This window comes from Tinamus guttatus, unplaced genomic scaffold, assembly GCF_059628265.1.
Source record: "Tinamus guttatus ecotype Peru unplaced genomic scaffold, ASM5962826v1 Tinamus_guttatus_pri_ptg000287l, whole genome shotgun sequence".
Taxonomy (NCBI): Eukaryota; Metazoa; Chordata; class Aves; order Tinamiformes; family Tinamidae; genus Tinamus; species Tinamus guttatus.
In genome coordinates this window covers 6,149,433-6,167,318 of record NW_028288821.1, presented here as the reverse complement: position 1 = coordinate 6,167,318, position 17,886 = coordinate 6,149,433, and the positions used below count along the sequence as shown (strand labels likewise).

Genomic DNA, 17,886 nt, shown 5'->3' with positions numbered 1-17,886 from the left:
AAACAAGTACTAATTCATAAGCTCATATTTGTAGAAATAGAATGGTGGGAAGCAGGACCATGAGAGCTGCCGCTCTGTTTTTAAATATCCCCGATTCAACAGCTAATTTTTCCTTTGTCAGACTACTGGGACAAAATTAATCTTTGATATAAGTCCATGAAAACAATGAACTTACTTCAATTAAACCAGTCCAGTACATATTGAATGAGGAGACACTATGAAGCATTTCTATCAAAACTAAAGAATCAGAAAGAAAACAGGGTATGTTAAGAAAAGAAAGATTAGTTGAGCTGACTTGCCATAAACCAGCAGAGCTTAAGTTACTCAAAACAAAGCAGGCTGCCCAGAACTGATTTTGGCTGGCAGTTGTAGTTAACTTCCTTAGTTGGACAATTCTGCATGTATAGATGTTCTGCTGAACAATACATTAAACACTACAAAGAAAAAAAAAAAAAAGTATTTCTACTGTCTTTGGGTAATGGGTACAAACTGAAACACAGGAAGTTCCATCTCCATGAGAGGAAGAACTTTACTGTGAGGGTGACTGCAGGAGCCCTGGAATAGGCTGCCCAAAGAGGTTGTGGAGTCTCCTTCCCTGGCCATCTTCCAAACCTGCCTGGATGCCACCCTGTGCCACGTGCTCTAGGTGTCCCAGCTGGAGCGGGGGAGTTGGATCTCCAGTTGGATCTCTCTGCAACTATTCTGTGATTCTAGTATCTCTAGTTAATGTGCACATTTAACCGGGGTGGGGGGGAAGAGAGAGAGAGAGATTTGGAGGAGTAGTAATGATACATTATATCCAGATTCATAAAATGTAAACTGAGTGAACTCTATCTGAAGGTTCAGCTGCTCCACAAGAACCTGTTAGACAGCCAGTCTATCACACTAGCTCTTTAGGGTATCACAAGAAGAAAGGCACATTTTCCAAGTGTGCTCAGCCAGCTGAAAAATGACGGAAAGGAGATAAGTATCAAGCTACCATCTCACAGAAATAACTTGCCCGCAAGGACTATGATAAGATGCAACTCTTCTGAGAGCTCTGTGAAGAGATGAGACTCTCATATTTCACTGCAAGAGCCTATTTCTAGCCTTCATGACCATTTTTATCTCATGTCCTACCTCATGTTTGTAAAAAGATATCTCAGAAACATCAGGAAAACTCTGATTATCCTCTTAAAATTCCTCCTTTTAAAATCTTCATTTCATCTAGATGCCTAAAAAAAAAACCTCAGTACTACCCCTGAATAGTGATTAGATGAGGCAAACACCTACCACTGCTGTATTATTCCAACATTTTTTACACCCCACTGTAGCTCTGGAACAAATGTTGTCATTTGTAACACTAGTGCAATTGTGGATGTCTTGGAGATAGTACTAACTTTCTGTTTTATGCTTGCACATATGCTTGCATTGACATTCCTGGTATATGATTGATGCAAATTACTACTATGACAATAACAACAATAATAATAAAGACTGAAAGCATGAACTTAGCATAGCTTAGGGAGTGACTTTAGAAGACAGCTCTAAAAAACTGCTCCATAAATACCAGTTAAATATGGTTGTTAACACTTAAGAGTTTTGGTTTATCCTGTCTCAAAGGAAAAGAAATGCTTTACATGTGGCAGAAAAGTAGTTCAGAAGCATAACTCAGCCCTTCAGTTCTACCAGTATCCCCTGAGTATACCCACTCCTGCTCAGAAAAGGGATCCCATGTCACTGCCTTTTTAGATGTGCCTTCTAAGAAGTGCTTAAGCAGTTTACTATAAATTTGATTTTAGTAATAGAGTACTCACTATATACTCAATCATTCAAAATGACGTAACAGAAGACTTTGCAATCTTACAAAGGATCTGCTTTTTTCTAAAACAAACCCACTGCTTTCCACAAAAATAATTTTGGACACCTGTATTTTCTCTCAAAAACGTCATACTTTCATACTAGAAAGGAGTGTTTTTTTTTTTTTAAACAATTCAGTGATATCACCACATGAAAGTCATTTACCTACTAATGCATCTGAAAAGATAAATATCATCTTCATTTTCTCATTGTGTTTAACAGCATCAGTTTATATGAATAATTAAACATGCTAACTGCGTAACCACCATTAAGTGCCAACATTTTGAACTATTTTAAGGACTTATTTCTGATTTGTTTTCATACTTGGAGACCATTCATACAGCAACAAAGATTTTGTTTGTTTTTTAACACTGAAAAAAACTGTCAGGAGAACCTAGGAATGACATGAAGAAACTAAGCTTATTCATTTTATTAGACTTCAGTTGGCAAAGTCCCTTTACAAGCATGTCAAAGCTGACAAAAACCTGACTGCTTAACAGATGTTCTTTCCAACAGGTATAAAGTAAAACTAGAGCAAAAAAAAAAAAAAAAAAAAAAAACTTCATCTATCAGTGACAATTGTGTCATTCAGAAAAAGTTTCACTGATGTACTGCATGGATTTATACCGATGACTGCAAAATATTGTTCATCACATACTTTCTAGGCTTTCTGAAGCATGTGCTGCATAAGTCATTTCCTCATGGATTCCATTGCCTATGGAACACTCAAGAGAACAACTGTTACATTTAAAAAATAAAAAACCAAAATAATAAAAGAGAGCCTTATCCACTTTCTTTACTCACAACTTTGCACATTGTCTAATCTTTTAATCTTTGAGAAGATTAAGGTTTGTAGCTACCACCTGATCAGGATAATGAAACTCTACCAGTGCAATTCATTGATAATACAAAGTGCAAGGTGTATTCAAGACTTCCATATTTATGAAAACTATACATTCTTATTCTATTAACGCCTTTTCAAAGATTTTTCCTCAGTGGCACAGCAATTCTCTAAATCCCTGAAGATAAAATACTAATTTAAATAGTGGCAAAAACAGCAGGAAAACTTTGGTTTAAGAATCAAAGACTAATGTTTTCAACTGTTCTGTTAAAAGACACTTCAAATTTGAATTAAAACAAACATGTGTAAGTATATTATACAAGCTGCTTCCATAAATTCATTGTAGGCTATATCCTGTGAAATCAGGACTACAAATCTTACAGAGCATCGTGTAATTTTAATTTATATCACAATATAACAAAGGGATTACTTAGAGCTGCTAACAATACATCAGATAGGTACTTAATTTACACTAGAGATTTTTTAAAAGACTTCTTCATTCATAACAGCCATGTAGACTAACAGTTTCAATATCCCCGTTGAAGAAAATCCACACTGATAGTAAGAAAATATAGGAAACTTATGCAAAAAATCCACAGTTCCTTCCTAACCTGTTTACGCATTAATTCAGAACAGTGTAAGGAAAACTTGTGTTTATATCATAAAATTACCAGGCTGGCAGACCATAAAACCATTGCTTCTGCATGCCAGCCTGGCGGTTCACACTTACTTACCCCTTCAGCACCACGAGCACAGGTACTGTGCGTAGCGGCTAATCCAGAACGGCTCACATCGCTTCCACCTGGCCAAGAGGCACCCCGGGGTGGAGCCCGGGCGAGCAAGGACCTAAGAACCAGCTCGCACCAAAGGGAGACGCTACTAAGGGCAAGAGGTGCCCATGGCCCACAGGCAGCTCTTGCCCGCGCCGCCCTCGCCCACCCGCAGGGCCCGCTCACTTACCGCGCTCGCCAGCTCCGCGCCCAGGCAGAGGAGCACCAGCACCAGCGCCCTGCGGGGAGGCAAAGGCACACGCGGTCACGGCGGGCTCCGGCGCGCGGCCGCGCCGCCCCTGCCCCACGCACTCACCCTGCGCGTCCCGCTGCCGCCGCGCCGCCCATGCTGCTCGCAGCCTGCGGGGAAGCGGAGAGGACACAGCCGGTTACGCGCCGCTCCGCCACCGGCTCCGCGCCGCCCGCCTCCCCACACCCCCTCAGCGCGGCGCGCGCCGTCCTCGGCCACAAAGTTTGCGCGCACTTGGCCGAGGCACCGCACGCACCTGAGGCGGGTCGGGCGGCCGGGCCGGGCTGGCTGCCCTCACCCCCGCGCTTCGCGCCTCGCCGCGCCCGCCCGTGCGCCACGCCCGCCCCGCTTGAGGTGAGCCGCACCACCGCGACGCCTGCGCCACAGAAAGTAGTGCGGGGTCCGGCGGCTGCCCTCGCTGCGGAGGTGCGGGGCGGGAAGAGGCGACGGTCGCATGCCCTGTGAACCCACGAACCCCCCGCTCCCGGACCGAGCGCGGTGCCGGTGGGAGCGGCGAGCCCGGCCCCTTGGGGCGGCGCGCGGGGCAGAGGCGCCCCTTCCCCTCACCGAGGCGCGCAGGCTGCTGCCCTCCTCCGGGCCCGCCCGCGGTGCGGATGAATACTGCGGGGCAAGTAGTCCCGGGAGGACTTGAGCCGGCAGACGCGGGCGAGCGCGGCAGAGAGGCGGGCGCTGGCGTCGGGGCGGCTGGCGGGAGCGGCCGCCAGCGAGCCGCGCTGCCCTGGAGCGATGGAGCTGCCGCCTCGGCAGCAGCGGCGCTGGCGGAGCCGCAGCTTGGCCGCCGGCTGCCTGGTGCTGCTGCTGGGCTGCTGGGGGCAGGAGGAGGCGGCAGCGGCGGTGAGTGCGGGCGCCGGGGGCACCGCGGGGCGGCGGGGCCGGGCCGGGCCCTGGCGGGAGTGGCGGCCTCCGCGGTGCTGGGCGCAGGTGTTGAGTGGGGGACTGAGGGAGCGGGACCTTTCCCCGGCCTGGCGCCCTTCCCTGCGGCGGGGGTGGCCCCGGGGCTCGGCCCGGTCGCTGGGGAGCGGTGGGGCTGCCGCAGGAGGCTCCCCCTCGGGGAGGTTTGTACTGTTGCTCTGACTTCCACAGCTAGCCTTCCTTGGGGGGCTATCTTTTTTAATTACTAAATTATTATTTTTAGGGGTACCCTAAAGAGAGGAGGTGCTCTCCCCCTAAGAGAGGAGGTCCTGGTGCTTGGTGTTTTCCTCAACCCCAAACTGTTCATAACTTTATAGTAGTAAGTGGGGGGAGCTCTCTCACCCCCACACTCTAGAGCTGACAAAATCTCACCTTAGCCTCTTTTTTTGAAGCATTCTTCCCCAGTGAAATCTGGCAGACCTTTCATCTGCCTTCCCAAAAACACAAAGAGCAACCCTTGTGGTGCCTCCCCTTCCTCTGTGCCCAGGTGTGCACCTGGTGATACCAGCGGCCGCTGTGCTGGCTGTGGGCTCGGCCTTGTGTTAGTTGTGTGGCCAGCCCAGCTCCCTCTGAGGGGCCGCGTGGCCCCTGGTCACCTCCTGTAACCTCTTGCTCCCCCTTGGCATGCCCAGAGAGGAGTCAATGCTGTCTATGGGGCTGTGTTGGGTGGGGGACGCACACATCTGCATGTGGCTTCTTCCTTTGGGAAGCACCAGAGTGGGATTTTGTGTAGGGATGGCCAAATGTAGGGTCCTGAGAGGGGTGGAGTGCGGGAGGGGAATGGGCTGGAGTGAGAAGATGGCGGAGGTCGTGGCCAAGTTTCTCGACCTCAGTGCTATCCTGCTCTCCATCCTCTTTCCGATGTGATGCTCTGGTGGTGTGCGCTGCCCCATGGCACGAGAGGGGCTTCCCTCTGCACAGCGGAACGAGCGGTGGCCAGGGAGACGACCTGCTCCACAGCTGCAGAGGACCCGATGGCACCTTGTCAAAGGGCCTAATGGTTCCTCCGTGCTCTGCTCTTCGAATGTTCTGGAGCCACACGTGGTGCGAATACTAAATACCAGTGCTTATCGGTGCACTAATGAGGATCTGCAATTTCTTTTCTTTCCTGATTATCAAAAAGGGTATTTATTTTACTTATATCGTAGAGGTGTGTCAGATACAAATTTCAAAGAAACAGTGTGTTTTAGACCCTTCCATCATTTTCTTTTTCCCCAACTTGATGCAGACAGTTAGTCATGTTGGTGTCCTGACTGAAATAATACCTGCATTTGTTTTTCTAGCAACTTCATAGTGCACATTTCAAATGCAAAAATATCACACGCTTTTGTGAGCTGAAATGATATAAATTGCTACACAATCATTTACAAGACAAAAAATATAGTTGAATGATTCCTCAATCTGAACATATGGTGGAGGAACTGATGGCTTGTCCAAAGAATACTTGCCAAAAGTCATACTAAAGTAAGGATAACTTGAGTTGTTTGGTATTTATTGCTAGTTTTCCATAGCCCCTAATCCCTAAGGTAAACTTGATGAGTAGGGTATGGATCATGTTATTCACTCTCTTGTGCAGACTCATTGTTGAGGTACAGTGAAGCGCACATCTGTTGTAGAATAGGGGGCAAAACAGATGGGATTCTGAAAATAGGCTTTCTGTGGAGTTGGAAAATAGGTGGAAGAAGGTGTGATCAGTGTACAAAGTCATTTCCAAATTAAGTTATAAGAAAAATGCTTATTTGTTGTATGCTTCCATAAGTTCATATAGAGGACAATATTACTGCCTACATTTATTGGGCTTTTTATTTAGCTTTTTACTTTGCTTACTGTAGTAAGCATTTATTTATTTCCTACTAGCAGGATTACTCTTACATTGTCTTCTAGAAAAGTGATTGAACTGTGGCTGTGAAAGCTTTGATTAAAGAATACAAATAAACCAGATTCTTGAGTTGTGGTCATCTGTAAAACCCAATTGAAGTTAATGAAGGTCTAATGGAGGTCTCTTGGTTTATATTGACAAAATTATTGCTTGTACCTTAGGACTAAATTTTTAGAGTGTATGAATAAGCTGCGTTAGCACAAAAGTTGAGGTGAATTAACTTTTGCAGTCTCTTTTTTTTTTTTTTTTTTTTTCCCCCCTTCTCTTTTGCCTTGGTTCTTCAATTTGACCCAAAGTTCAGAGGTGAAAACAACTGTTCAGACAACAGTAAATAGACAAGCTCTGTATCACTTGTGTTTAAAAAGTAATGCCTTGTTTATGAAAAGTCACTAAGTTTAGTAGGGATTTCTCCCTTTCAGAAGTTACCGTGTATGTAACTGTATGTGTCTACACTATGTCTTTATGCTGTACTTGATTCATGTGCTTATTTTGTAGATGATGGCCATCTGTCTTGGTTTCTCTTGTTTCTTCTAAACACTTTGTCATAGGAGTACTATTATTTTTTATTTAATAGCTGAGTTTGGCTCTTTCTAGTTATAAAAGTTAGGTCTCCAAAGGCAGGAGGAAATGGGCACTGGCCTTTAGAATTCTACAGTGGTTTGTCCTGAAATTCTGTGGATATATCATGATTAACCATGCACAAGACTCTCCATTTCATAACATCAGGCTGAAACTGTAGTTGGGTGTCAGTCTGTTGCTTGGGGTTGTTGGTGTGTGTGTGTGTGTGGTTTTTTTTTTTTTTTTTTTTTTTTTTAAACTTTCAAGGGTCTTAGGTGAACAATAAAAACTGTATGTATCTTGAGATGTATTCTGGCACATACTAAAATGTAAACAAATCAAAAGAATCCTGGTGTTAACTAATATAATATGCAGATAAACTATTTGTACCCTAGCAGGACTCTTCTGCAGCTGTGCCTGTGAAATAATAAAGAATTGTTCTTTCTGATCATAGAAGCAAACTGATATTTCAGTGGAAATTGCTAGGTTTAAATTCTTCTGTTTATGTATGAGGTAATGTACTTGCTGAAAACAATTACCTAAGCCACACTTTAAGTAGCAAAGGGAAATTTTTAAGACAAATATTTATTTAGTTAATATTATAAATGTGTAAAGGAAGTAATTCATTTGCTGTATGATCTCAGATAATCTCTAATATGTAAATCATCATATAAACTTTCATAATGTTTTTTTTATTGCTTACTGATAGTAAAAACTTGCTGAAATACCACTAGCATTTCTGTTGGCTTTAATAGAACATACAGAAGGCTTTCTATATTGTAAAACAACTGAAATCAGTAAGAACATCCAAACAAGTCTAACATGCATATTTCTATCTGGGACAAAGTACAATAAGACATCTGATCTCGCATATACAGTCAAGTTGCCTGTATTGTGTACTTTGATCTTCCATTCACTTAAATTCCTTCTCTAATCTCATCAATTGTGTAAACTCTCCATGAAATATCACCACACAACAAGATATCTAGATAAGGCTTACTTTTGGATGTTCCAGGAATAGTATTATGTGAGCATACTGAATGGAAAGTAGCTTCCACCAATAGTAATAATACCAATTAAACCTTGTTCACTCTTAAAACTGTTCCATAAGGTTGTATGGAAACATTAATGCCTAAAACTATCTAGGATCCTTTTAAGTTCTTATATTTGGTGTTTGGCTAGTCAATGTTGCCTTTAAGGTTTTATATCTGTTAAGAGGAGCTAGCGTAGGTGTTCTGTGTTTTAGACTAAAACTTGTTCAAGCAGGATACTGGTGGTGTGGTTTTAAGGATCCTTAAGCTGGTTTATATGGTTCTGCTTTCCTGTATATGATTACCCATGCCATTAACTCTATTAAGTAACAGTAATACAGTGCAGCTTTTTAAGTTTGAAATGTGCTTAGAGTCCTGGTTATGTAATTGCTAAATGTATGGTGTATATAGAGAGCACCTTGAATGTAACTTAGTTATCAATAGGAAAAAAAAAAAGTGGAAACAATCTTATAATAAAATATAACTTGAATGCTTATAGAAATTGCTTTGCAGTATTAAGTTGTTCTTGCATATTTGGAGTACTTTTGTGGAGAAGTAGTTAAAAAGGAGATGCAAAAAATGAAAGCTGGGGACTTAGGCCTTATATATGGCAATTATATAACTGCCAAGCTATAATGTCATTGAAATATTTTAGCTTAGACTTATTAATACTCTTAATTTCTTTCCCTTCTGAAGACATGGCTCTTAAAATGGTATATTAATAGATGCATCTTCAGTGTGCTTGGAAAAGACTTTTAAAATATTTTTCTTTTATATATGAAACTGTGTGTATTGGTAGCCCTGCTTCGCGCAGGGGTTTGAACTAAGCGACTTCCTGAGGTCCTTCCAACCTAAACTACCTAGAAATCTAAAATTATGTGAGTGCTAGGTCCTAAGTGTGTTCTCCATGAGAATATGTTCTTTGGCCAAGCATTAAGCAGTTGTGTAATTTAGATGTGTATGGAAAGTTCATAATTATTGATAATGATCAAGATTGTTGCGTTTTTTAAGTTGAAACTAGTCAAGAAGCCATTTCTAACTTTAAAAGCTGCTCTTAAGCAGTTTTTATTTCTTATACTTTCAGACAAGTGAATAACACTTCCCCACACACCAGGGAGGTGTCTTAGCAGTGTGTGTATTATTATGATATACAGTAACAAAAATAAATTGTAGTGGTAATAGCAACAGTACTACCTGTGGAATGTTTCTTTTAAGAGGCAAGAAGAAAAGGGGTACTGACATGGATATCCACTCCACCCCCCTCAACCCTTGATAGCCTTCAAGGCTCTTGCAATTGCTTCAGTTTTAACTTCTGTTATTGGATTTTTTGCTTCTGTCTCTTCCATTTTGGAAGCAAAAATGCTTAGTGTCATCTGCATTTTTTTCTTTTTCCCAGTCTCCACAGAAAGTTAAAATCTCAGAGCTGAATTTCAGTCTCTTCATTTTCAATTTGCATTAAACAGCATGTTGTATATAAAATTTGGTTTTATTTGGCAACTATGGTGATAAAATAAAGGAACATGCCAAAAATCTGTACTGCCACAAAGACAATGGGGCTTAGTTATCAACACTGTTTGACTAATTCTCCTAGCTACATAATTCCTTGGGGAATTTCAAATACCTCAGTGCATTGGTAGCCTTGAGTCAATGGGCAGAAGCTTGTAGATCATGTTTGAGGTATTGCCTTGTTTGTTTTGGAACCAGAATTATCCAAGTGCCACCTGTAACTGGCAGCTTTTTACTGGGGAGTCAAAAGTCTCTGTTCATCTTGTAGTAACTTCTCAAATATGAATTAGACTTTTTTTTAGTATACAAACATGTATATTGGTAATTCTAGGTATGCTGTATTTAATTTTAATGTGCAATTTTGATTTCTCTACAAACAGGAGGAAATAAGATAACTGAGTTGCTCTGACAACTGTCAAAATTTCACAATTTCCATCATCGCCGTTCCCAATATATAAGTGATGGATTTCTTGAATGATATTTCAGTTTAACAGTAAGGTTCCAGAATAATCCATTGCCTGAGTTTTGAAAACTTTGCTTCTAAGCTCGGAAGGCCATTCCTTTCTACCCTGTTAATTTGCTCTTTTCTTTTAAGGCCCCAAAAGCCTTGAGAAGAGTGTTTTCTTTTGCTTGTCTGTGACGCTACGCGTATCCTTCAAGTTGTTCCTGGGCTAGGAGATTTCTTCTTATGTATCTCTTAATCTAGAGAGATGTCACTTTTCTTGATAGTTGTACTAGTGCAAATAATGCAATACAAAAGAAAAAAGAAAAAAAACCCCACATAGTTACACATTACAAATCTCCTGTTAAAAAATGAATGTAAAACCTGGTACTAGTCAACTGTGGACTTCTGGGTCCTGTGCTTATAACTTGGTGTTAAATGCTTTCTGGCAGGTGCTTTGTATTTTCCTGTGTATGGGGAAAAATTCTGAGGCTGCATACTAAAGTCAGGTGTACCCATTTAATTTCCTAAATACCATTCTCCTAGCTATCATTCTCTTCCTCTTTCCCTATGTTTCAAACCAGAACATCAGCTATGATGATTTTTGATTATACATACCGGACTCTTTAATATTTCTCCAGTAATCTGAATATACTGCAAACTTTTGACACCCATTCTTCAAAGCAGATAATTTTGTTACAGAGAGGCAAGGGACCAGGAACAAAATTAAGTGCTGCATTCTGAGAGGGGGAAAAAAAAAAAAAGGTAACAATTCAAACAAACAGTTTTTAACAGTAGTTAAACACTTGCATTCAGCTCTTGGCTTTGCCTTGTCTGCAGTGAAGGCAACCATTGGTTCAGTAAGGATTAACTGTATTGACAGCTCTTGAATAAGAGGCTGTATAGCATCGTTCTGCACGTCTACTCAATGCTGTGCTGATTCTTCAGCAGCAAGTCTTTGTCTGCGCATGTTGGCATCCCACGGAGGGAAGAAAATGACCACCCTGGGCAATGAACTATGCTGTCTTTTCCCTACCTTGAATTAAAGTAGCAATTATTAAAAACCACAATTAAATGGCTTTAAGTAAAGCAGTGAAAACTAATGTGACCGGCAGGCAAGGCTAGACAAGCCTTCAGCTCCTGGGACACTTGATTTCCTGACAAGAAATGCCATTACAAAATAGTATTTGGGTGAAGGATCTTATGAAGTGGATAGTTTAAAAGTCTTTTTAAAATAATCCTTTTTATGGGGCAATGATTTCTTTGATCCAGTTTATGTTGGACCAACCTGCTGTACAGAATGAGAGCAGAAAGCCAAGTTGTCTCTGAAAGACAAATTAACTTGTAGATGTCATTAGATAAAAATGAATTGATTTAATCAGACTAATTTAGAGTGTGTGTGGTTTTTTTTTTTTTTTTTCCTCAGAATAATTCTTGACCCTTAGAAGAAGGGTTTTAGGGGAAGGCTTCTTTCATCAAATAAAGAAGAAAATTTATATTTGACTTTTCCCTTCTTACTTGGTCACTCTGGATTGCGAAAAAACCTAGAAATTTTGCAAAACTGTTCCATTTTTTTTTTTTTAACTGTTCATAGTTGTTAAATGCTAAAGCATACTATGAAGAAAGTCTAGAGATAACATGACAAAAAAGTAAGGCTAGAGTGTTTTTGAGTGTTATTGGGTAAGGCTAGATTGTTTAAATAATCAGCGTATAGCTTCCAGTGTTCACTTGGTGTTATCTTAATGGGGAAAGGAGTGCCATGAAAATCTGTAGAAGCCTGTACTCAGGCTGCCCACTCAAACATAGAAAACACCATACAAAAACTGGTATTGGAGTTAGTTGGTTGAGTGCAAAGTTGTCCTTTAATTCCCAATCTGGAATGTTTATGGAAACTTCTTGGTAATCAAATTGCTTTTTTTCCCCTCTCTGTCTGGAGTATATAATTTCAGTTCTTAAAGCTGTCAAGGTTCTAAAGCAAAGTGTTAAAACATTCTTGTCCAGATCTGAGGTATTCACTTGAGAAAGGGATTTTTGTGTCCTAACTGAATGTAGAAAATTAATTCCCTTGAGGCTTGAATGAGAAACTGCTTGTTGACAAGTCTAGTCATGCTCAGAAAATGTATATTTTTTTAGAACAGTGGTGTATTACACTGGAGAATTAGAATAATAAATGGTATTGGATGTTATTAGAGCTCTTTGAATTACCAATATGTAATACTGCAGAAGTGAAGAAATAGCATAGCACATCACAGCAATGGCATAAGTAGCATTACTTTTTTATTAAACATGTTTGCTTAGACTTGTTGCTTCAAAGCAGTAAGATTCTGGATCACTGAGTGTACTGTTCTAGATCTCATTTTATACTTTGTAGGTGTGTATGTCTGCATATATTTCTACAGTAAAAGGAGTATGTTGATTGTTTTGGTATTACATCATTCAAAATATCAAGGCAGCCCATAAGCTTTCTGATGGTGTTGAGGAGTCAAGCTGACACAAATTCTTAAGTTTTCAAGCACTGATCCTGAAGTTCTGTATCACCATCAGTTGCTGGAAGTAGTTTAATTTGTGAATGCTAACCACTACAAACTGAAGAATTCCAGAAAAAGTACTTATTAGACATGCATGGGTTTGTACTAGAGTTACAGCTACATAATAGTGGCTCAAACAATACTGTGTGGGGATTGTAATTATTCTAAGAAGCTGTAATTCCTTGCCTTAAAACACTGCAGTGTTCCCTCAAAAGAAAGCAGACTTCTAAGCCAGTACCTGTATTCAAAACACTGTAGTCTCTGGACGTTTTTTCCAGGCTTTTTGGTTCTTGGTTTTGGACAGTGTTTTATTTCCTGTTTTAGACTCTGACTCTGTAATATTGACCAAATGTTTGACTGATATACCTGAAACGTGAGTTACAGTTGTCTTTGGTAGCTCTTTAAATGCTAATTCTGTATTTAGCTTTGATTAGAGATGTTCAGTGACTCTGTGCTCTTGTCCCACCCTTTTTCAAAGAGTAAGTACACGAAACACTCTCAGATCATAGAATCATAGAATCATAGAATGCTTAGGGTTGGAAGGGACCTCTAGAGATCATCTAGTCCAACCCCCCTGCATACGCAGGGACACCTAGAGCACGTGGCACAGGACTGCATCCAAGCGGGTTTTGAAGATCTCCAGAGAAGGAGACTCCACAACCTCTCTGGGCAGCCTGTTCCAAGAGCCTGTTTAGAGATGTAACTCTAAATATTCTAGCTCTTGAATGCAGAGAAGAAAATAAATGCTTAAGTGACAAACTTGCCTTTCATTGTAGAATCATAGAAAAACATAGGTTGTAAAGACTCTCAGCAGGCTGAATAAGATGACTTCTTGGTCAAAGCAAGATTGTCTTTAAAATTCTCTGTTTATTCTAATTCTATGATTCTTCTAGTAGATGCAGACTAAAAGGATGTTGTAGTGGTATCTTCCTAAACATTGCTTGGTGCATGAATAAAGTTTAAACTTGGTTGAAAAAATCCACTTTGAATGCTTAAACTAACTGACCAGTTACTGTCGGATGCAGAATGTATCAGAAACTTGCAGCAGGGTGTTTTGTTGGTATACATTCAGCTCCAAATAGCACTTGTTGGGAGTTGGTGCACTCTTGAAAGCCGGGTGCCTCAGGGAATACTTTCCCTTAGAGAAAGTGACTTTGTGTTTTGGAATGTGTACAGATGCCAGCGGCTCTGTCTTCCTCCTGCCAAACTTCACACTGAACTGCACCTCTGGTTTTAATAAGACTTAGGCTGAGGACTGCTTCCTGTAAATGAATCTCCTCCCTCTAATTGTGTCAGTGTGTCAGAACCATGTCTGTTCTTTACTTGTCTTCCCCCTACTCTTTTCAAAGTCACAGTATTTTAATGCCGCGTTGTTAGGAAGACACTGACATACTTGGAGAGGTCAGAAAATTAAAAAATATAACTTAAAGTACCTGGTTATGGAAACTTGCTGCTGAGTATCATACAGAGTGACTGTGAAGAAAAAAACAAGTTGGAGGAATGAATAATAATTGAATTACTGTTATTGTCAGAGAGAAAGCAAGGCGAAACTTTGCTGCAGAAGACTTCTTTCCAAAGTAAAAGTACTAGGCTATTTGCACAGCATTGATTGAAACAAATCTTTTGCCCATAAGTTTCAAAGGTGAGTGTAAAGGTGATTTAAGGAATACTTCATTATACACTTCAATTTTGAATCTCTCCCAAAGCTCTGTCTAGTATGTATTTTATGTACTTGAAATACTTTTCCTGTAGTGTTTTATGATTTAACTTTTTTCAGAGGAATACTCTCTTGTGGCTGCTTTCTTTAAATTCTGTTGTGGTCTAGGGGGGGAACAGAAAGAAAATTAATGGAGTGATTTTAAAAGCTTAAAAAGTGACTTCTGCCTGAAACAAGAAGCACTAAGATCAGATTTTCCTCCCTTTTTCTCCCCCAACCCCTCCCATTTCCGTGGCACAAATCAAATTTATTTTTCCCTTCCTATTAATAGTACAGAGTTAATATCTTGTAAAACTTGCTGGGTTTCAATCTTTGGTAATGATCTTATCTCTGGTCCTAGTAGCTATTTTTTTTTGGCATGAGTTCAAATTCTTTTTTATGTAGCAAGTCTTTGACAAGTGCAGTTTGATTTCCAGAGCATGCTTTCTGTTTGGCAATGATCACTGCTATCCAAGCATAATGATTATAATAATAAGGTATAGCCTCTAGATGTTATTTTACGAATGTAAGGGAATGAAGTAGTTTTTTCCCCTCCTAATCCAGTTCAAATATTTAAGCTCAAGATTTTGTGTCTGCTAGATAGATGAATCTATCAGTAGTAGCCCGCAGCTGTCTTCCAGCATTTTAAGGGCAATAAATGCATTCCAGCACACTCTTAATCTGTCCCCTGGAAATACTCTGTGGGAAAATACCATGGTGAACCTCTGCATCACTGCAAGCTCGTTCTTTGCTAGCAAGGTGCGGGAGCTTAATTGGCAGCCCTACTCTGGAGGTGACCAAGGCTATAAAGATACTTAAAACTATTGCAAGCATATAGGCAGTGTGCTAGAAAATGAACTGGAGTAGAAACTGAGCTCATGAGGGCTACAGCAGCTTTTTCTTTATCTGCTGAAGTTGGGAGTTCCTAAGCAGGTATTTGAACTCCCAATAAATATCTGCAGCTCTAAGGGTGTCTGAAGCCATATGGATAAAATAAGGGACAAATCTGCCAGCTCTCTAATACTTGATGGTCTCTTTCTCCAGAAAATGCCTCTGACCTGCAGGCCTAGGACAATAGCTTTATCTTTATTGCTTTTTTGTCTAACTTGACCTTCTTAGTGTCACATGCTTTTACAACTTTTATTAGCTGAGGCTCGAGTGGTTTTTTTATCAGTATTGGGCAATACAAAGGTAGCACTGCCCATAGTGCTAGCTCTAGATATTAATAAGCATGTGATATGCTGATGCTATAGGCATAAATGAATGATTAAAAATAGCTTTAACTAGAAAAACCTTGGAGCTATAGTATTTGGTCCAAAAACTGAGACTAGAGTTTATAGTTGCCTACACCACAAAAAAATTTCCCAGACATCTGCCAAGCCTAAGGTGGGTTAGGTCTTGTTCTGACAGCTAAGAGGGTGTGTACTGCTTCAGATAACATCTCAGTATGATTATCACTGTGCACAGCCCCTCTGTTTAGCATGTATAGTTGCTTAATTGTTAGATTAATACTTTCAGTTATTTCAAAATAGACCACAACACAGATTAATCTGAAATGCTGCTCTACTTTTGTTCGCCCCCTTTCTCAGGAAGCAGTAGAGCTGTGTTGCTGTGTGGTCTACTCTGTGCATGCAGCATACAGAGGTGCGAGTATCCTGTGCCAGTCATTGGTACCCTCTAAAAGGACCTCAAGGCTGATATTTGCTCTGTTACATATGTAAGGGTGAAGGCGAGCTACAGGACTTGTTTCAGATAGCTAAGTAAGCTAGAGCCAGTATCTTTGTTCAGTTTTCTTGACTAGCGAAAGGATTAAAAATGGATTGAGTGAATGACCGGTTACACTTGCAAGCCAAGTATTACATGGTTGTATCTGAAGCTTGCAAGCGTGGCGACAGATCAAGGTTTTTGTTATGTTTGTGCACGGTTATAGAAAGTGAAAACATCTATCACCTGTCATCTGGAAAAGGTCCTAAATGGGCAGTAAATCTTAACCTATAATGAGTACCATCTGGCACTTTTTATTTACATCTGGAAAAAATCAGGAAGCCTCAAGAGACTGGTGATTAGAGGCGTGTGTAAAGCTCAAATAAAACTGATACTTCCTAAAAGCAAAGTGGGTTACTGTATACTGCCACTGCCTGAAGATGAAGTGCTCAGTGCTTGTGTCTCAGTACTACTGCTGTATGCAAAATGGGTAGCTGGACAGGCAAAGAGACTTAAACTGATCATTTCTCTAATTTGCAAAGTGCTTGATTAAGGAGTCCATATAAAAGTCAGAGGCTGGATTGATGAGATATTTTTAGTGTTTAAGTTTTTGCATGGTGCCACAATTAAGCTAGTGGATCTGCAATACCAAGGGCTCCTTCCAGGCTGAACTGTGACACTAGTGATGTGTACCACATTGTGCCTGGTCATGCCCAAAGACTTTTAATGGAGCATGAATGTGTGACCTCTGTAAGTTTTATTTCTAGAAGCTTTAACTTGCATTGGTTATTTCAGTGTAGTCTCGAAGAGTCTTCTTTCCTATATATGTTGGAGTAGAAAAACAAGAAAATACAGCTAAAGCAGCTGTTTAGATTTTCTAAGGCCTTTAAACTAATTCTAGGAAAACCTAGAGTCCGAGTTTAAAGTATCTCCAATATGATGTGGAGTTGTTTGGAAATATACCCTTTTGGGGAAAGGTAAAAGCTGATGGTTTCTCTCCTATCTTTAGGTCTGAACTGCCCTTGGTAGGCAAGCTGGATCTGGTTACTCTTGCTGTTGTGTCCCACGTGGCAAAAGACACTTCACTTACTGCACTTAAGCCCAGTCTTTGTCCTGTAAGGTTGACAGGACAGAAAGAAGTCTTCAGAAGGGATGAGAACTGGCCATCCCTGTTTCCTTTCGTACAAATGAGTGCAGGGCTGGCTACTCTGGGATGTGAAAAGCTATCTGGAAGGGGGTTCTCTGAAGTTAAATTAGATGCCTAGCTTGTCTCTTGATTGCTCTTACTTCTCCAGCCCAGGTAACACAGGGAAAGATTCTGCAGGGCTGCTGCTTCTGGGGAGGAAAACCAGGGCAACTTTGATCTGTGCTGGCTTGCTGCCTGCCCTTTGGGCAGTAAGGGTAGGTGGGAAGAAGCCCTGACTTCTGGGAGGGTGAAGATATTGCTGGGGTCTTCCTTTCTTTTTATTTTGTTCTCCCCCTCCAAATCATTGAAGGAATTTTACTGTTCTAAGGAGCTGTGATTTCTCACTATATTTGTTGTAGCTTATTTTCAAAGTGGCTATACCTGCCAAAAGGGTTGTGCTGTGTTCTGGAGGTAGCTATGCCAAAGTTAGCTTGTTTACATTTTTATTAATAGAAGAGGTCTTCAGTATTTCCAATCAGATTGCAGTAGCTGTATTCTAAGAAAGTAAACTTACTGATTCTTGAATAGATTGTATAATTAAATGTTATTTGGGTTGTGGTACCTGGATTTAACAAACCTTTTGTCGTTAAGTTTCATATTGCTACTGCTGCTCTAAAAGTAGCAATGAAGAATATAAGCTATTCCAGTTCTTAGATCATAGGCAAACTTAATGCTGCTGCTTAAGAGGAACAAGAGGGGCTGAGTATTGATCAGCTATGTCTC

General features: G+C 40.7%; 1 protein-coding gene and 1 long non-coding RNA gene across 2 annotated transcripts in view; one reads left to right on the top strand and one right to left on the bottom strand.

The window, feature by feature from the left end:
- Positions 1-3,713, bottom strand: part of LOC148594195 (uncharacterized) — a 40,023-nt gene extending 36,310 nt beyond the window's left edge. The window contains exon 1 of the long non-coding RNA XR_015913550.1: positions 3,641-3,713. This is a non-coding gene — a long non-coding RNA (uncharacterized LOC148594195). The remainder of the gene's footprint in view (positions 1-3,640) is intronic.
- Positions 3,714-4,369: 656 nt separating this feature from the next.
- The window catches only part of COL4A5 (collagen type IV alpha 5 chain), a 73,958-nt gene continuing 60,441 nt past the window's right edge, over positions 4,370-17,886 (top strand). The window contains exon 1 of the mRNA XM_088527586.1: positions 4,370-4,555. Coding sequence (XP_088383712.1) covers positions 4,448-4,555 — 108 coding nt within the window. The 5' untranslated portion in view covers positions 4,370-4,447. The remainder of the gene's footprint in view (positions 4,556-17,886) is intronic.